At 48.2% G+C, this 17,312-nt stretch overlaps 1 protein-coding gene across 1 annotated transcript; it reads right to left on the bottom strand.

The window, feature by feature from the left end:
- Positions 1-4,160: 4,160 nt before the first annotated feature.
- Positions 4,161-15,864, bottom strand: myo (myoglianin). Its single transcript, XM_066742572.1, has 3 exons — positions 14,481-15,864; positions 6,511-7,126; positions 4,161-5,825 (listed from the first exon to the last, which is right to left on the bottom strand). The coding sequence occupies exons 1-3, from the start codon at positions 14,845-14,847 to the stop codon at positions 5,606-5,608; spliced, it is 1,203 nt and encodes a 400-aa protein (XP_066598669.1). The 5' UTR covers positions 14,848-15,864; the 3' UTR covers positions 4,161-5,605.
- Positions 15,865-17,312: the final 1,448 nt, after the last annotated feature.

The following is a 17,312-nucleotide window of genomic DNA, read 5'->3' as shown; positions in this document are numbered from 1 at the left end:
CCATAAGGATAGCCCTCAGGCACGCACCCCCTTTATCGTACGCGTATGCAGTTTTTTCGCTGGTGCGTGCGGGGGTGCAGCCCTATGCATCGAAGGTGAAGGGGGCATCGGGTAACACGGGCAGGCAGCCACCCAAACGACCGAAACCTCAATGTTCAACGCATTCGCGAGTACCCAACACTAAACACCGTTTTTACCTTCCTTCTCCCCCCCCCCTCCCCCTCCCTTCTCCTCTTTCTCAAACTCGATCACTCCTACCCCTTAATTTATATATATATATATATATATACACAACTTTGTAGCAGAGCCTCTTTCGATCCCTTTCGCCTATGCACATATATATATATACACACCTCTGTATAACACACGCGATCGATAAGGGCCAATGTTCGGAATCACCTGTTTCCGAACGTTGGCCCTCGAACCACCCTACCCCCCCCCCCCCCCCCAGCCGACTCCCCGCCAACGCACGGGTCCGGCCCTATTCCCCAGAAGATCCGCTCGAGCGAAACTCGCGCGTCAGTCTATATCGCTGACGAAAAAGCAAAGCTATATGAAATTTAATTAAACTGGGTTGTCATCGCGGTATTACGCGCGTTTATATAGAAGCTCACCTGGTTCGTTGCAGAACAGAAGGAGGAGGAGGATTCTTTCGTGACCGCGGATCACCCTACCAGCTCCGTACGTCCCCTTTACATCGAACGCTCTTCTCTGCGCAAAGTGCCACTTTTTCTCCTCGCTCCACAAGCGTTGCGTTCCCTGCCGAACAAATCGAGGAAAAAGTGTGTAATCGCTAAAACCGCGCGCCGCTCTACCCGTGATCTTATCCAAATTTTATACCTACCGTCAACTCGTCTCAACGCTATTATTAACATTATTCGAATAGCGCAATTTTTGGCGGTTTCACGCAGACTGTATATATATAAGAGGGCCAGGGCCTACGTGCGGGGCGTAACGAGATAAGAGTATAATAAAAAAGCGTGCTGTTGGCGCATCATTTGCCGTCTTTCCAACTATATTAACGACGTTTTTGATTATCTCGATAGGAGTAATGCAATTTTTGGTGCTTCGCAGAGCTATAAAAGAGTGGAGGATGATGCGCGGTGGTGGTAGCGGGGGTGGTGGCGGTGGTACCGCCGGCCGAGTGAGGGAAAAGTGTTCGCGAGGAGGGTTGCTTAAAATTGTGTTGGCGGTGGCGGTGCGCTATCTAGACGGAGGATCGGGTTGGTCGAGTCGTTATACTGGTTAAAATAAAATAAAGGAAGCGTGGTGGGGGAGGGGGGGATATAGACGTTTGCGTGTGTACGTGTGTGTGCTTCTCTCTTTGGGAGAAAAGTTCAAATAAACACGCGTAAATAAATATAAGCGATAAGTCGCGAGTACGGGGCACCTTTCCCAATTGGCCCGAGGGGCGGTGCTCGGTGCTTGGGTCTCCTCGCCTCGCCTCGCCTCGCCTTTTGCCGGAGTCGGCGGAGTCTCTCTCCTTCACCTCTGGCTGCTCACTCGTAAAATGCAAATCCCGGTAATGGACGTGCTCGGGTGCTTTAAGCTGCCCCGTTGAATGGATCGTAAAACTCATAGCCAGAGACCACCGTCGCTATCATAATTATGTCAAAGCCCGTGTGCTCGCTTAGCCCTATTATTATCATTATTGTTATTAGCCCCACCACCGACGCAACGACTTATAACAAACCCCGGCCCTCGTATGGAAGCCGCGAGATCTCGCCTATTCCTTCCCGATGCTCGATTCCACAGCATTTTTCAACGTCGTCTCGTTATCAGCCTCTATAGCTCTCTATATACATATGTATATACTATATACTTGTTCTCCAAATTACTTCGTCCCTTGCCGATGAGCCCCGTCCACGCGTTTTTCGAAATTTCGAGCACGCTGGACTGCTCGAGGTAGAATTTATTCAATGGAGGAGGGGGGAAGGCTTACAAGCGATATTTCGAAGTGTCAATTTAAATGCCGATCCAATGACCCAGTCAATGCTTCACGTTGACTTTACACTGCGCCTATTAAGCCACCGTCTCTACCTCCAGTCTACAAGCTTACCGCTGCTCCTTGTGTGCGTGCGTAAATTGGCCCCCGGAGCAGTGTCACCGAGAGAGCTCGTATTGCTACTGGCATCGACAAAACTTGACCCGATCGAATTACACAATGTTTTGCTCCCACCCCGCCCAAGGTGGATACAGCGTTTACCATTTGGACTATCCAACTTTTCCTCCAAGACAATATCCATTTTAAACAATCATCCGTTTGTACCAGCGTGCAGTCTTCGGGAGGAGAAATTGCAGGACCACGTCGTGCGATTCTTCGCGGGTTTTCCTTGAATATCGTTTGGGCTTGCTCGGGGGATCACTAACCCGAGCGTCGCGTCGTCGTCATCGGCAAGGACGAACGGCGGCTGGTCTGGTCGACCAACAAAAACAATAAAATTCGAATTGGCACGTCTGGCGAAACAGTTATTGACTGCCGTAAAGTGTCAACTGTCTCTTGCACCGATCCACTCCTCTTTCGCATTGTGTCTCCTTTTAGTGCAAATTTCTAAACTCTCGAAAGCCTCCTCCGGTCTCTTCCTCATTTTCTTCCATCATCAACTTCCGTCTCACCTTCGATCTTACCTGCATTATATTTCTGCCTTTATAGAGAAGCTGCAAATTGACTCTCGAAGCAAGAATCTCCGCTCGAGTCGAAGAGTGGTGTGAACGGGGCTCGTGAGAATCCTTCTTTTTTCTTATAAGAGTTTAAGACTGATGAAAGTGTTATAGGTCACTGCTCTATATCGCTCGCTTCACCGAAAGTATTATTGATCATTTGGAAAACATTGAGATTTCGAAAAGTGTAGCAGCTGTTACTCGGACCGTTGGAGCTGCGTCAATTTGTAGCTTGAAAATAAAGTTCGTTTCCTGCTGACGCTTATCGTCCGTTAAGATTGTGCTCGAGGAAGAGGGAGCGAGAGAGAGGAATATCATTCATCCTTATAAACAAGCAGAGATAAGGGAGGGGCGTGAGGGAAAAATCGAGCAAGTAAATGGACAATAATTGCATCGCGACCTTCTTTCGTTATGAGAGCAATCGTAGGCTGAAGATTTATTGAAGATTTATTGTGTTCCTAGCTGCACGGATCAATCGATTCGCGCTGTAATGCGTTGTACTCTCTTACAATGTTATGCGTCAATTTTCTCGCACCATCTTTTTCAATTAATAGCGCGCGGATGATATATAAGGCGTAATCTAAAAACAGCTTATTGAATGACAGGGCGGCGAGAAATCGACGACTCTCGCGCCATCCCATCGTCGTATATTGCCATCGTGCGCGAATTGTCTCAAAGCTGCCAATTTCAGAGGTCAATATTGACCAACTTTTTTTTGGTCATTTAATTATTTTCGTAATTCGCCGCTGGTAATCGTTTTATAGTGCGGACGCACTTGAAACAATTTAACGAACGTATATAGACTCGCGAAGTGAGTATCAACTTCAATCAAGCCCTGCATTCTGATTAATGACCTGTTAAAATGAAGCTGTACATTGTAGATAAATTGACAAATGCTCGAGGCGCATGCGAGGGGCAATAGTTCTTGGTCAAACGTGCCAGACAAACAAGTCTTCGTGTGCATCTGTCAACATACCGGGTGTCCCGTAAAATCTCAGGTAGTACCGGCGGCGAGACCGACGAAAAAAGCTGTCAACGGAACGAGTCGCTGACCAATTCCACGATAATGCGACGATCTATAGGGCGGGTCCATCGAGGGGAAATCCTCCTTCGTGGAAACGTCGGAAAATAAAATGCTATTATTTGTGTAATTTTCTTGCGTCTTATCGGCTTTTTTTTTTATCAAGGACGACCAATAGAGTATCTAATAGAGGTCGCGAGGGATTATATTTTTATATGTATATAGTATATTAAGATGAAGATTAATTTAATTTACGAATTGAAATATCGAAAGTTTATCGTCAGGCCAAACCAGGGCCAATCTCTTTCGTTAATGCGATATATACCGGGAATAAATCGAGCGTTTGGCACAATAAACTGATGATTTTTACTTACGTGCGTAAGAGACCGTAGACGACTTTGTGATCTTGTCGGACGAGCGGGATGGGAAAGTGGGAATTGTTGCGGTGGCAAAAGAAATACTGCAGTTTAAATTCGTCGAAAAAACCATTTATTTCATCGAATAAATATTCTTTTATCTATACTGTCTACCTAGGAAGTACACATTATACATATAAGTATGAATTTTCGTCGTCCTCGTTTGGATACTAGGACTACACAATTCCATTATTTTTTTTTTTTTTTTGTTTTTTTTTTTTTTACTTTTCTTTAATCATAGGTACATTGACAAACAAACGAAGAGTAAGGGGAAGAGACAGTAATGGGAGAGGATAGTAGGGTAGGAGGGAGAGAACGGGAGGTGGGGGTGAAAGGTATAGAGAAATCAAAGAGTGAAGAATATCGAATATTGAATCTCTTAAGCCTAACGACGACTTCATAAATACCAAAGCTCCGCTCCAATGACGTTCGCTTGAGAATGTCTATAAAAAATTGTACATACTCGACTCGTCCAAGAGACAATTATAATTTATAAACGCAGTGCACTGAACTCCAGATCGAAGCTAATCGTGACAGAAGAGAAGGAGGAGGAGGAGGAGGAGGAGGAGGGAGAGAAAGAAGATGGGCAAGTGGAAAGGAGAGAGGAGAGGACATGACGCTTCTGCCTGTGACTACTATGCGCGATCTGCAAGGGACAATTGGCCGGACGTTACACCTCGTATCTGCAACTTATCGGGAAACTTGTAATTTCGAGATTGATTGAGATAAGAGGATGGAGAGAGAGAGAGAAGGAGGTATGGAATGAGGGGGGGGGGAGGGGTGAGCCTAAGCTGCAGCCACGAAAATCATCGGGAGAACACCGACGTCAACGGTTTCTGTACAATTTCTCGATTTACTCGCACGTTCGCTCGTAAAAAAGGACAAGAGAGTTGAAATTATGCGGAAGATGCTAATGAAGAATCGATGAGAGAGTGGGAGGGTAAGATGGATAAGGGAAAACGCGAATATTTCACTGTACACCGAGATCTTTTGGCCTTTTATCGCCCATTAACGACCACCGCCTTTCGTTGATGACGATAACGAAGAATAGAGGACAGAACGAGGACTCATCAGTTTCGTCGTCCTTGCGGATATATATCGAGCGCGCAGTGGCGTCTTAAAAATAATACCGTGACTCTAGGAACTATCTGCCTTGCGCCATGGACCATGGACCACCGGGAGATGCCTGGATAGTCCTCCGGGATTTGCCCGGGACATTCTCCGAACCCGAAGAGAGGACACCACCCTGAACAAGGCACTTTCAGTCTATCGAATCGAGAATCGACAACAGCTTTCACGATCAACCTCGCCGCCATTTTGGTGTCCCTTCGTTATCGCTCCACGTGAAAACCACTTTCCGCCTCTCGGCTCCATTTTCCGTTAATGTTTCTTCTCTTCGTTCACCAATTTCGCCGAAGCACAACGGACTTGACGATGCTCCTCGTATCGATTGTTGTGTGTCGCCATTTTGGCGAACGACGACGCCCCGCAATTACCGGAAGCTGAACTATGAGCATCCGCATCTCTCGACGACCATGCCTGGAAGTCGCGAGAAAACTATCTGGTACTCGTTGTCGAAGTACAGCATCGTGATCTCGGACAATTTTCTCGGTGCGCAGCATGGTCCGGTTGTGTTTGGTGGCTCGGCCAAACTGACGATGTGAGTGTTTGGGTAAGCGGGCAGAAAGGCCATTGGACAGTCGCCCGAGCAGTAATTTGCGTCATACCTGAAACACAAAGGTCGAAACACCATTCGTCAATATACATATTATTCTCTCACGGTATAAAACGGAAAGTTTTCTGCACTTGTTTCGAAACGTTAAACCACTCGAGGCGACGCACGCGACGCGACGCGGCGGCCGCGTGTTCATTCCCCGACATTTCTTTCCTTCTTTCTTTTTTCATACAGTTTTCTGGAGATTTTTAGCAGCAACAAGTCCCGGCTCAAGGTCCGCGAGAATTGCACATACGTGCGAACGAGCGAGTCGTCGTGCGAGAACGTGCTCAACAGGCGTCACACTAATCTCCCTGTCTTTCAAAACATAAATAAAATCGCGAGAATAAAAGAAGCGGCCTCTCGTCCAAGTGAGAAAATAATAGAAACCGACGCGACGTAACCTCAACCAAGTGTTTTACGATGCGGTAACCAAATACAAAAGTACCGAGCGCCAATATTCTCCAACGTCCTCCGCTCGGACGAAAAATCTCCAAAGCAACAAATTTCTATTTACGGGCCGTTATAACAGTCTTGTGCGAACTTGAAAAACTACACACGTGTGCAGCGCGGGATGACGTATACATATAATATATATATATATATATATATATATATAGAGAGAGAGAGAGAGAGAGAGAGAGGTTTTTGAAGGAGAACTTTTGTCGAATCATTTAAGATATGAGATGGAAACTAACTTTTTAGGAGCGATGATCCAGTCCCAGCCAAATTTCTCAAAGTCAACGGTGAGTTTGTACCGACAGCACCTTGTTTCCTGGGTGGCCTCGTCGCAATTGAGGCCGACGTTCCTCTTGATCCTCCTTCTGGAGTCGAGCTCCTGGGTCTGAACCTCGAGGTAGGGGGCGTACTCCGCGCCAGGATTGGTCTCCACCAGCCTAGAGTTCCTTCTGTGGTTACCCCCGGGTCCGGAGATTTTCAAGGCCACGCCAAGATTGTCGCGAGGGTGTTTGAACCATTCGGCGACCATCCTCCTGAGCTCGATCGTCACCCATGCGCCTCTTCTACCGACAGGTCGAGGGTGTTTCGTGGTCAACGGTGGTCCCAGCAGAGGCGCGCCGGTCTCGCTGCTCCCCCGGAGGATCCTCTGCAGCGTAATCGCCACCGGTCCACCTCCTCCCTCCTCCTTCTCCAAATTGTCCACCTCGCTCGACTCACCACCATCCGTATATTCCTGGCTCCTGCCCCAAACCCACAAGGACAATTCCGCTCGTGTCACTCGGTGCTGCACCACTTTGTCCGAGAACTTGAAGTACAGCACGTCCAAGCCGCTCTTCGAGTGCCTCAACCTTTGATCTGAAAGAACCATCGAAATTCATACATTTTTTGGTTTTTTTTGTTTACTCAGAGATCTTGGGAAAGCCATAGAAAAATTCGGCAAAGAGTCTCTCTATCCGAAGAATCATCGGGTCTCGCGTAATTTTCCTGCGCAACTGACGCAAGTTTGCGAATTTTGCTTCGTTAGCCATCGAAAGGTTATCAGACTAGAAAACGTTGCTGCGATAGTCAACGACAGTGAAGCGAGCGTTGTATCCAAAAACTGCGCGATACGAATCGCATAGCGAATGATTTCTAATTCTCCAGAGACTCGCGTGACGAAACCAATAGGCGATTGTTAAACTTCGCGTTAGACGCGCAATTCTCCAGATTTTCTTATATATCAACTCATACATTTGCCAAGTGCGACAGAGATAAAACGTAAAACGAGTATCGACGCGAAAATAGCACGGAGATCCACGAGCGTTTTGCTGCAAGATAATTAAAAGATTGAACGATAAAGAATAAGAATACGTTCGTCCATAAAAGGATGAAAAATGATCATTGATTTGGCGTGGATTAGAAATTGGTGGAACTATATAGCTGGAGGTTTCTAATAAAAGATCCATGCACCTTTGGCTATATATAGGGTACGCACATAGTAAAACGAATGTAATAAAAATTGATTTTGAATCGACTGTGGTCGATATTATCGAGTCGGATGGCGATTAAAAGTTGTTCGGACTGTAGTAATTGGCGATCGATGGATGGCAAGAAGAGGCGAGTTTAGAGTCTCTGCAGGAGGAAGAGAGAGTCCATAGAGAGATGGATCGGCGATAAATCAGGAAAAGAATGTTTTCTCGCGTATTGGTTTCTTGTCGACGTTGAGAGAGAGAGAGAGGGAGAGAGAAAGAGAGGGAGAGAGAAGAGGACACGACGCACGTGCGTCCGACATTTACCCCGTGACCGATGCGACCTCCGCTTCTTTAACCGGCTGTACGACTGCGACCGCGAGGAATCGCAAGCTGCTTCGGGAAAAAAAGGCGGCAGATTTATACGCGTAGCGAACGAGGCTCTATTCAGGCCATTGGCAGGCTATCCGTCCGTTTCCATGAAGGGTAAAGCCGCCTCAAATCGTACCGTTACGCGAGCGACGTTTTTCTACAACTCCGATTCCGATCCAATCAATCAGGCTCCGCAGAGCACCGTACCGCGCCGTGCCGCGCGCGCTTCGTCGTCGCAGGCCTCCCGAGAGTCGACCCGGCCCCGGCCACGCTCGATCGCAGTCGATCGCTCTCCGCCGCTTCTCTCCTTCGCCGCGTATACCTCGCGCGCCTACGTATTTAGTATATATATCCCACTATACACACGCACTCCTCCAACATTCTGCGTGGCAGCTTCGATCAAACGGAAAAGAGCACCGGCTCTCCACCAGTTTTCCCGACTTTCCACCAAATTCACCGACCAACCGTGTACATCGTTAATGAGCAAAGGGGAATCTTCCCCCCCCCCCCCCCCACTATTCGCCATCAATTTCTCATTATTTCCATGAATGATCAAGTAGAAGAAGGGTGGATCGAGAGAGTAGATTTCGCGATTGATCAACGATGATCCCTCGGGCTGTGCTCGTACCTCCCCAGGATATTCAACGGTGGAGCATGAATTTTGCACGGATTGGAAGTTTCGGGATGGATTAGGGGCTAAGCTGCGGATCCCCCCCCCCCCCAACCCCTCCCACGCGTCCTCATCTTCGCTATATTAGCGGTACCCGCGCCGAGTATACGTCAGACTAATTGCCACGTAGATGTGCGAGGCGTCCATCAAGTCGGCCTTCGAAATCAAATTCTAGCCAGTATAATCGCGTCTAACTAGAATCACCCCCCTCCCCCTCCCGTTCACCCCGCCTGAAAGATACCCTACACCGAGGAAGCGTGTGCGTCAATCACTTTTCGCCTCCGGTCTCTCCAGGACCAGCTTAATCGACTTACGCGCGCAGTTTCTCCGCCTGGTTCTACAATTTACATATCCCATCCCCTTGTGGACTTTTTGAGGGCCCGGGGGGGTCAGAGGAGAAGGGTACGAGCGAGAGAAAGCGTCGTAGACGAGGAGAAAAATTCAGGGAAAGACAGTAAAACGCCGACTTATTTCGGTCCAGACGCGACTACCGAGCGTCTGGCTCGACTACACGCCGGCTAAATTTAAAATTTCCGAGAAAAATTGGGCCTCGCAAAACGCTTTAACGGTACGTATACGCCAATGCGCGATCCTTGCGCTGCTTTGGATCTTTAAGGGATCGATGTCGGTGGGAAAGCTTGAATTTCCACGGTTCGTCGGTGTGCCACTGCGTACTATATAGTGTGACGGCGGGAGTGTCTTTGCGCGGATCGGAAAATTTGTTGGCGCGCTCAGACACAAATAAATGCGCGAGACACGCGAGGCCTGTGTAGCCGTACGAGGGAGGTGGGTGGGAGAGGGGGGGGGGGGAGGACAATAAAGGCAAAGCCACTAATGCAAGTACACCGTTTGCTTGGGCGCTTGAGATAAATATAGTTTAGTAGTGAACGGAGGTCACTCGCATTGCCCGACCAGCCGGTACGCGTTTTCTCCTCTATCCCCTATCTATACCATTATACTCTTTTCTCGCAAATTACGTTCCCTCTGCTAATTTTTGTGGAACAGCAGGATTTCCAAAAGGGCAATTCTGCAATTTTTGCAAAATATAATATTAATTCGCGCCGATGACGAAAGCACGTCACAGGTATACCGATGCATTCCACAAGAATCAAATGTATTATAGAGGGTGGCAGATTTTCGAAGAGATTCGTCGGTATAGTTGGTGGCGCGAGCTCGAAACGGGGTTCGAGAGGGTGCGGTTTGCAGGACGTTCGATCAGGAATGGAAACGGTGGAAAACAACGGTGATACCGCGATATCTTGGGCCGGGCTATAAATAAATGAAGAAACATTTGATACGGGGCGACCTCATCGGCATCAAGAGTGCACTTTTCACCGCTATCAACCGTGGCTGTTCCGCGCTTTTGCCTTTGCCAACTGTCGCTCGTCGTAAGGGCGACTGAGTTTAAAAATATATCGCGGCGTCGACTCTTCTCGTCAATCATCGCTCCAATTTTCATCGCTCGTTGCACGGAAAGCAGAATTTCAAAGCGTCTGCTATATATATATATATATATATATATGAGGGTTGAAAATGGGGAAAAATTCAAGTGGCGAGCACCGATCGACGTACGGTGTAGAAACGAAAATGAAACTGAAAGCGATAGATGGGGATCTTATCTGCTGGTACTTATCGTATTTCCGGTAGCGAGCAGCCACTCTCTCGAAGGGGAGTTGTCCGGCGAAAAAATGAACGGTAGCAAAGTAATTGCATCGCGTGACCAAGCGCGACCGCAACTGCGACTGCACTTTGACAGTATAACGGCATAACTCGATAAAATCCGCATTTGGGTCACGCGTATCCCTCGCTGGGCTCCCCCACCGTGCATGACAAAAACTCCAAAGCCCCGACCGAAACGAGCCAATAAACGGTAAACAATGACAATAACACGATCATGCAGCAGTATATAGGATCTATATACCACTGCAGGAACGCCTTAATTCGTAACGAGCAAAAAATGTAGCAAAGAAATTTGCTCGAATAATTTATTCTATATACATATATATAAAGGATACTGATAGATCGATCCGACTAGAAGAAATCATTTGGGTGCGTGTGTTTGTGCGTGCCTCGGGAAGATACGGTTTTCCAGGCGGTTTTCCGCGCTCCCCTTGTGTCATATTGCACGAACAAAAGTGTATATATATATATATATATATATATATGACGAGGTGAAAGAAGCGTGGAACGGCGATCACGAGCGCAATATATATTCCGAAAGGAGCTGAGGAGCAGGCTGGTATACGCAGGCAGTAACGCAATACGCGTCCACTGTCCGCGCGCTCGGTCTAATATTGTGTCGTGCGTATCGTTACGCAATTGGAGAGATCGATAGCCCTTTAAACGCGTCACAAGTATTAATTCGCGTTCCCGAGAGATCTATGGATCGCCGGAGGAGACGGATCGATCGAGGGGAAGCACGAGGAAACTGGTTTCCAGCTGCGCGTTTCGCGTTTACTCGCGCGCTCGCACCGTCGGTGTAATCTGAGAACCACTGGCGCCGCGGCGCCTGTCTGCCAGAAGCGCGACCGCAACGTCGCTCGAGTTCTATCGGCAAGAGTCGCGTACACGCTTTATGTGCGCCGATTCCCTTCATCGATCACGCGTACATGCGGGATCGATGGAGAGATTTTCGCCGGAGAATTAAATATATAGTCGAGGGAAAGGATTTTTCAGCGGATGCAGCAGAGCAGTCCGCTGCGCGAGCCCGTAAAAAATATGCAAAGCCTATTTGCCCACTCGACGCGTTACATACGACCCTTTAACGACCAGCCAAATTAACTCGTATCTTCCCACGTGATTACGTCCCGCGGGCTTCACTCGTACTTTTCACCTTCGCACGCAACACCAGTCCTGCCCTCATCACGAAACACCAGAAGCCTTCGCCAGCCTCTTGGACCAATGCGAAGGACTGCCTCCGGCGCTATTTTACATTCCTCGTCCCCTTTATCATATACGTATACTTTAAATTTCTTTCATTTCCACCTGAATTTTCACTATCAACCTCCGGTAAATCGATCGATTGTTAGGAAAACGAGCTAATCTGTCGCTCCAATAAGAAGCAGAAAGGAGATTGTTGTTCTTTCGGACGGGGAAAAGTTTACGAGAGGTGCAACTCGATCCAACGCGCGAAATGATAAAATTGCCGAAGAGATTAGGAGTTAAAAGGCGATATAACACGGGAGACAGCGTCACTGCATTTGATAGGGCCATTCGCGTGTGATTAAGATAAAAAAAACATCTCACCACCCACGCGGCTCGCTGTTTTTCCCCTGGTTCTCCAGTTTGACAGGCGCGCGCGATAATCGGAAAACCTTACCGCAACGGGCCAACTGTAAATTAATATCGTGCCTCACTTTCTAATCCGACTCTCCTACATGCGTATCGCGCACGATCTGCCATTTTATTTCCCAGTTCCACGCCACAGAAGATAAACGAAGGTATTTATATCCGAGAAATATTTACAGTTCGTATTTCTATATATATATAATGTCACTTTAATCTTTAAATAGCGCCGATTCATGCGCGGCCGGACCGAGCAGCGAGAAACTTTTGCAGGCATTTATCTTTTGTGCGCGAAACACGCTTTTATCAATAACTGGTGGCCGTGCGCCCGTGATAGAATCGTCAGACCGAGTAAAAAAGTTTATCGCTAGCCGTGAGACAGGCCTCGCATTATCGTCCATTCCTTCTCTCCCTCCCTCTTTTACTCGATCCCTGTACATAATACCACATCGTATAATTATCGCTGCAGCCAAAACTCTATAATGCGTATAGGAATTAAACTAATGTAAGAACAACGATAACGCGGTTGATCCCATGGGGGAAGGTGATTTCTATATAGTGTATACATATATGTATACGTAACTTGTGCAAACGCAGCTGGCCAGTGACGACGACGACGACGACGACGACGACGACGACGAGTTTTCTGCAAGTTGCGCGCCAATGAGTCAGTTCCGAAAAAAGCTGCGGTCCTAATAGGAGGGGGAGGCTGTCACCTACGGACGGTTTAACGCGATAACGAACGATGGGCCTGACCTATGCCGTGCATTGGCCGTGACCTTCGCCGCTGATCCACTCGGTTTCTACTTCGGTTCGTCGCTCGCAATTATTGCAAAAATCCGTCAGCACACTCTCGTCGACACGCTTATGGATAGAGAACAAAACAAGGAAAGGCAATAAAATCACGCGATTACTCAGCCATTGATTTGAATATAACGAATGATAATTATTGTACTGCGATAAATGGATTTTGTCGAAACGAAGCCGCGCGATTGTTGGATGGAGGATACAGCGAACGAATAAGCTGCAGGTTAACTGCACCGTTTATCCAATGCATTCTGTGTACAGGTTGGCCGATCGACCCGCGTCTCAACCGAGATCGATCGATTTCCCGAGGACGCGGGACAAAAAGTGACGGTGGTTTCGCCGAAGGAGAAATCAACGGAGATCGACGAAGAGGAGAAGCGTCGCTAAATAAGCGAGCTAGAGTTCGATCACTGTTGCCGCGTGCGCGAGTCGTTCCGAAAATATCCGCAAAGGTACCCGATAGATTTTCAAATTAAAATTGTGGAAAACGGAAAAAAGGATCGGCCGCGCGCGTAAGTGGACGTCGTAAAATTTCGAAACGATGCTCCGCGCGATTGTTCATAATTGCCGGTGGACGATTGGCGCATAAATTTCGCGTAAAATTCAAATTTGGTCTCGAATCGGTGGAGAGTATCGAAAACGAAGATAGGAGAACATTGTCTTTTTTCGGAGGAACGTTAAACGGATCGTTTTTTGGCTACAATGTTGAGCACGGCCACTTAAAAGAAACGAGTCTATATTACCGGGCCCGAGGCGAGCGATAATGCCCGTTATCGAGTGGGGACGGAGCGCCATTCAATTTTTTCCTCTGAATCGAGAGAAATTTCTGCAGGAATAACGAAGGAAAGGCGAGAGAATGGAATTTCGTTGGCGCAGCGATATATATCGTTCGGTTTCGACGGTGGAAAATCTCGAAAGTCTCGATGCTTCTGTTGCGTTTCGCGAGGATGGGACAGGAATAGGCGCAATGTAATGTGCGAAGATCTGTCTCTCGCGAACGGATTGGCACACGGTGTAACGCGAAGCGCGACTGAAATACGTACGCCCCATCGGAACTTCCATTGGAGTTTCGCGCGCAATTTCAACTCTCCCGGTGGAAAATCAAAATCGAGGATTCTTATTATGTATATATATATATATATATATGTATACGTATATGAATATGTTGAGCCGACGAGAGAAATAAAGGGAGTAGGAGGGGCGAGAAAAGCACCGGAAACGTTTAATTTATTTCGCGTCAGGGGACCAAATAAAATTACTGATTAATGTCACGCGCGACATTGTACGACTCTCTGCAGCCTCGAGTCATTTCTCTGCAAACTAACCGTGCCAATCGTTTCTGCTTCGGTCACGCAGCAGTCGTGTGCTTCCTCAGGATCCTCTCTCTTTCTCTCTCTCTCTCTCTCTCTCTCTCTCTCTCTCTCTCTCTCTCTCCTGCGCGCGGTCTCTGCCCCCTCTTTTTCTTCGTTATACAGAATCAACTAATTGCGAGAGATTAATCATACGTGCAGTTGATGAATTTCTATATAGATACATGTGTACCGATGCATGCAATCCATAAAATATTTGTGCGAAATTTATACATAAAAGTTATTGTAGGAGAAAAATGAATGGTCTCGGGACTTACGAGGTTGCGCAAGGGCAAAGACGCTTTCGGTTTTGGCAGCAAACTCGTCGAGCTCCTCGTGGTGGGTTATGCCGGGTTCGAGCGATTGCGGCTGATCCGCCTGCATGCCGTACATGTCCATGAGTTTGGAGATCGGCGGGATCCTGGGTAATGCCCTGCCTGTCATATTCGGTGCCTGTTTAAGGCCAAGCTTGTTGAGGATCTGCTCCTTGATGGCCTCGAGGCTGAGGGCTCTGATCTCCTCGTGCATCCTGCAAGCGTTACAGGCGTTCCCGGCCATCGCCAGGTGGCCGATCTTCCACTCCAGTCGGCCGTCGAACGCACCGAGGAGGATCAGCGAGAGTAGGAGCAGCGCCCTCGTGAGCATCTTGTCAAGGTCACCCGCGTGGACGAACGACGATCGGCCCTCTGCTTCGAGAAAGTCACGATCAGGTGGACCACTGTGCTCCTGACCACGCTCCCGCTCCTCTCATCCTTCCACCCTGCGCCACTTCCACACCTCCACCTCCTCTTCTTCTCTCTATTCCCTTTACACTACCCTTCCTCGACCTCCACTTCGAAACTATCACCGAGTCCACCACTATCCCCCAACTTCCTTCCTACATTCACTCTCCTCTTTCGACACTTCCTTCATGAACGAGATCCAGTTTCCTTTTCTTGCGCACTCTTCTCCTTCCTCCTCCTCCTCCCCCCTCTCTCACCCTCACTTATTCCTCCTCCTCCTCCTCCCTTTTTTCAACGATAATAACAATAAGAAACTTCTCTCGTCCAACCGTCACTCCATCGATCGCAATTTACTCTTCACTATCGACTTTGCACATTTGACGTGGGATTCATCTGGTGGTACCAACGAGCTTCGTGGTTAACAGAGACGACGTCGTCGTCGAGAGACAGAGAGAGAGAAAGAGAGAGAGAGACGTTGAACCTTCGCTCTCGTTGACCTTCAGCCTCGACGCGAATCCGACGTCATCTCGACGTGGCGCTCTTCACCGATGCACCGTGCAACGACACAAACTTTGCATCCTCCACGCCATGATGACTCGGGAAAGTCGCACGAAAATCACTTCGTTTCTCCAAACGTCTCCAATTATTGCTAATTTCTCCCTACTGTGAATCTCCTTGTTTTTGTTGTTGTTATCGTCGTGGTCGCGTACGCGCGAGTCTTGGCGATATCAGGGCACGTGGGAAATCGTGGGTGGAGATTTGGTTTTAACGGACCTTGACATCGACCTTGAGGAAGGCGAGCGGAATAAACGGGGACCAAGGAAGAGTAGGACGAAGGAGTATCGCGTGCAGGTAGGAGGGTCGTTGGCGAGTGCCGGCAGTTCCCGGAGATCCTAAGAGCTTGCTGGCTTGACAAGCACTGAGTCAGGAGGCGCGCGTTCTCACCGCATATATGTCGAGGTGCGGAGGCCTCCTCCTCTTCTTCTTCTTCTTCTCCTGCTGCTGCTGCTGCTTCTTCTACTTCTTCCTTTTGCGTTTCTTCTTCTTTGCCTATGCTTCGTTTCTATCTACTCTCTCTCTCTCTCTCTCTCTCTCTCTCTCTCTCTTTTGCCACCTCCCTAACACCATCCTTCTCTCTCGTGCTCTCTTATCTCTCCGTCTCTTTTACAACCGCTCCTCGCTCTTTAACCCGCTATCAGTCTCGCTCTCTCCCTCTCTCTCTCTTTCTGTCTTTCTCACTTTTGCAGAATATCTTACGCATTCGCGTGTGGAGGCCTACACCTACGTCCCCCGACCGGGCCCCCACTTTGTTCCTCCGCCCTACGACGACCACTCCACCCCCGCTCACCCCGTCGCCCTCGACCAACCGATACAACAACCCCGCTTCCGACCAAATCCCCCACCCCCCCCCCCCCGAGCCTCCTGAATCTTCACTACCGCCACCACCCAACACTCCCCCCCCCCCCTCCGCCCCTCGACGCCACGCTATAGAACTTCCGAAGCTTCAACTTCCAACCACGCTACCTCAACAACCCCGAATTAAACTTCACGCTATATCCGAAGCTTCTCGCAAAATTCAAGGGACCCAGGAATCGCACGGGAATTTGCATGAGAAGCAGTTTCATCATCATGAAAGTGCTCTTGTTGCGCGTTCACTCCCCTCCCTTTTTTACTATTTCGATATAATCGCTGTGCACCGATATTATTCAATGTATCGGTAAATATCACCGAGAAGCGTGTCGCGAAAATCAAAGATGCCGGATGATAAGAGGAATCGCCAGGTGGCTAAGGAGAGAGTAGAAGAGGGATTTTGGAGATGGAGCGTGGAATATATATACTATATAGAATGCATGATTCGACTGGTCGACGAGAGGTTAGGTTAGGATTGCAGAAAGCGTCTCGATGGAAATGCAAAATGGCTTATTCTTTATACCAACAATAAACTGGCGTTGCGCGTGCAATGCGTGCAGGTCACAGCGCAAAATCGATCGAATTTTGATGCTAACCGAATAGAGGGCACGCTGTTCTCTCGTTGCGTGTCGAACGAAGAGACAGAGAGAGAGAGAGAGAGAGAGAGAGAGTTGAAAGCGAAGAGCCGCCGATAAAACAGATGCGATAGCAAAAAAGAGCCGCGGGCCAAAAATAAAAGATAGGCCATCGACTTCTTTTCGCGACTAGTTTGAAAGGCAAATGGGACCTTTAAATCGATTCAAATCACGATCAAGGATGCACTGCCATTTATTCTAAACAGCGAAATCGACGTCCTTTGCATTTGCCGATCCCTATATACAAAAATCCTCGCATCAGGATCTCTTCACATACATGCATACAAAAATAGATTTCAAATCCTTCAACGTTACTCCTCTGTTTTTCCCATTCGCTAGCCAT

Source organism: Prorops nasuta, unplaced genomic scaffold, assembly GCF_024137725.1.
Source record: "Prorops nasuta isolate Cenicafe-Biocafe unplaced genomic scaffold, Cenicafe_Pnas_1.2 PNAS00030, whole genome shotgun sequence".
In the NCBI taxonomy this organism is placed as follows: domain Eukaryota; kingdom Metazoa; phylum Arthropoda; class Insecta; order Hymenoptera; family Bethylidae; genus Prorops; species Prorops nasuta.
This window is presented reverse-complemented; position numbering and strand designations above follow the sequence as displayed.

What these genes read in the sequence shown, in the direction of transcription:
- myo (XM_066742572.1), bottom strand. Translation starts at nt 14,847, where the DNA reads ATGCTCACGAGGGCGCTGCTCCTACTCTCGCTGATCCTCCTCGGTGCG. An exon ending in CTTTGCCCTTGCGCAACCTC is followed by an intron (nt 7,127 to 14,480) that starts GTAAGTCCCGAG and finishes TGGTTCTTTCAG; the next exon opens with ATCAAAGGTTGAGGCACTCG. An exon ending in TGGATCATCGCTCCTAAAAA is followed by an intron (nt 5,826 to 6,510) that starts GTTAGTTTCCAT and finishes TTTGTGTTTCAG; the next exon opens with GTATGACGCAAATTACTGCT.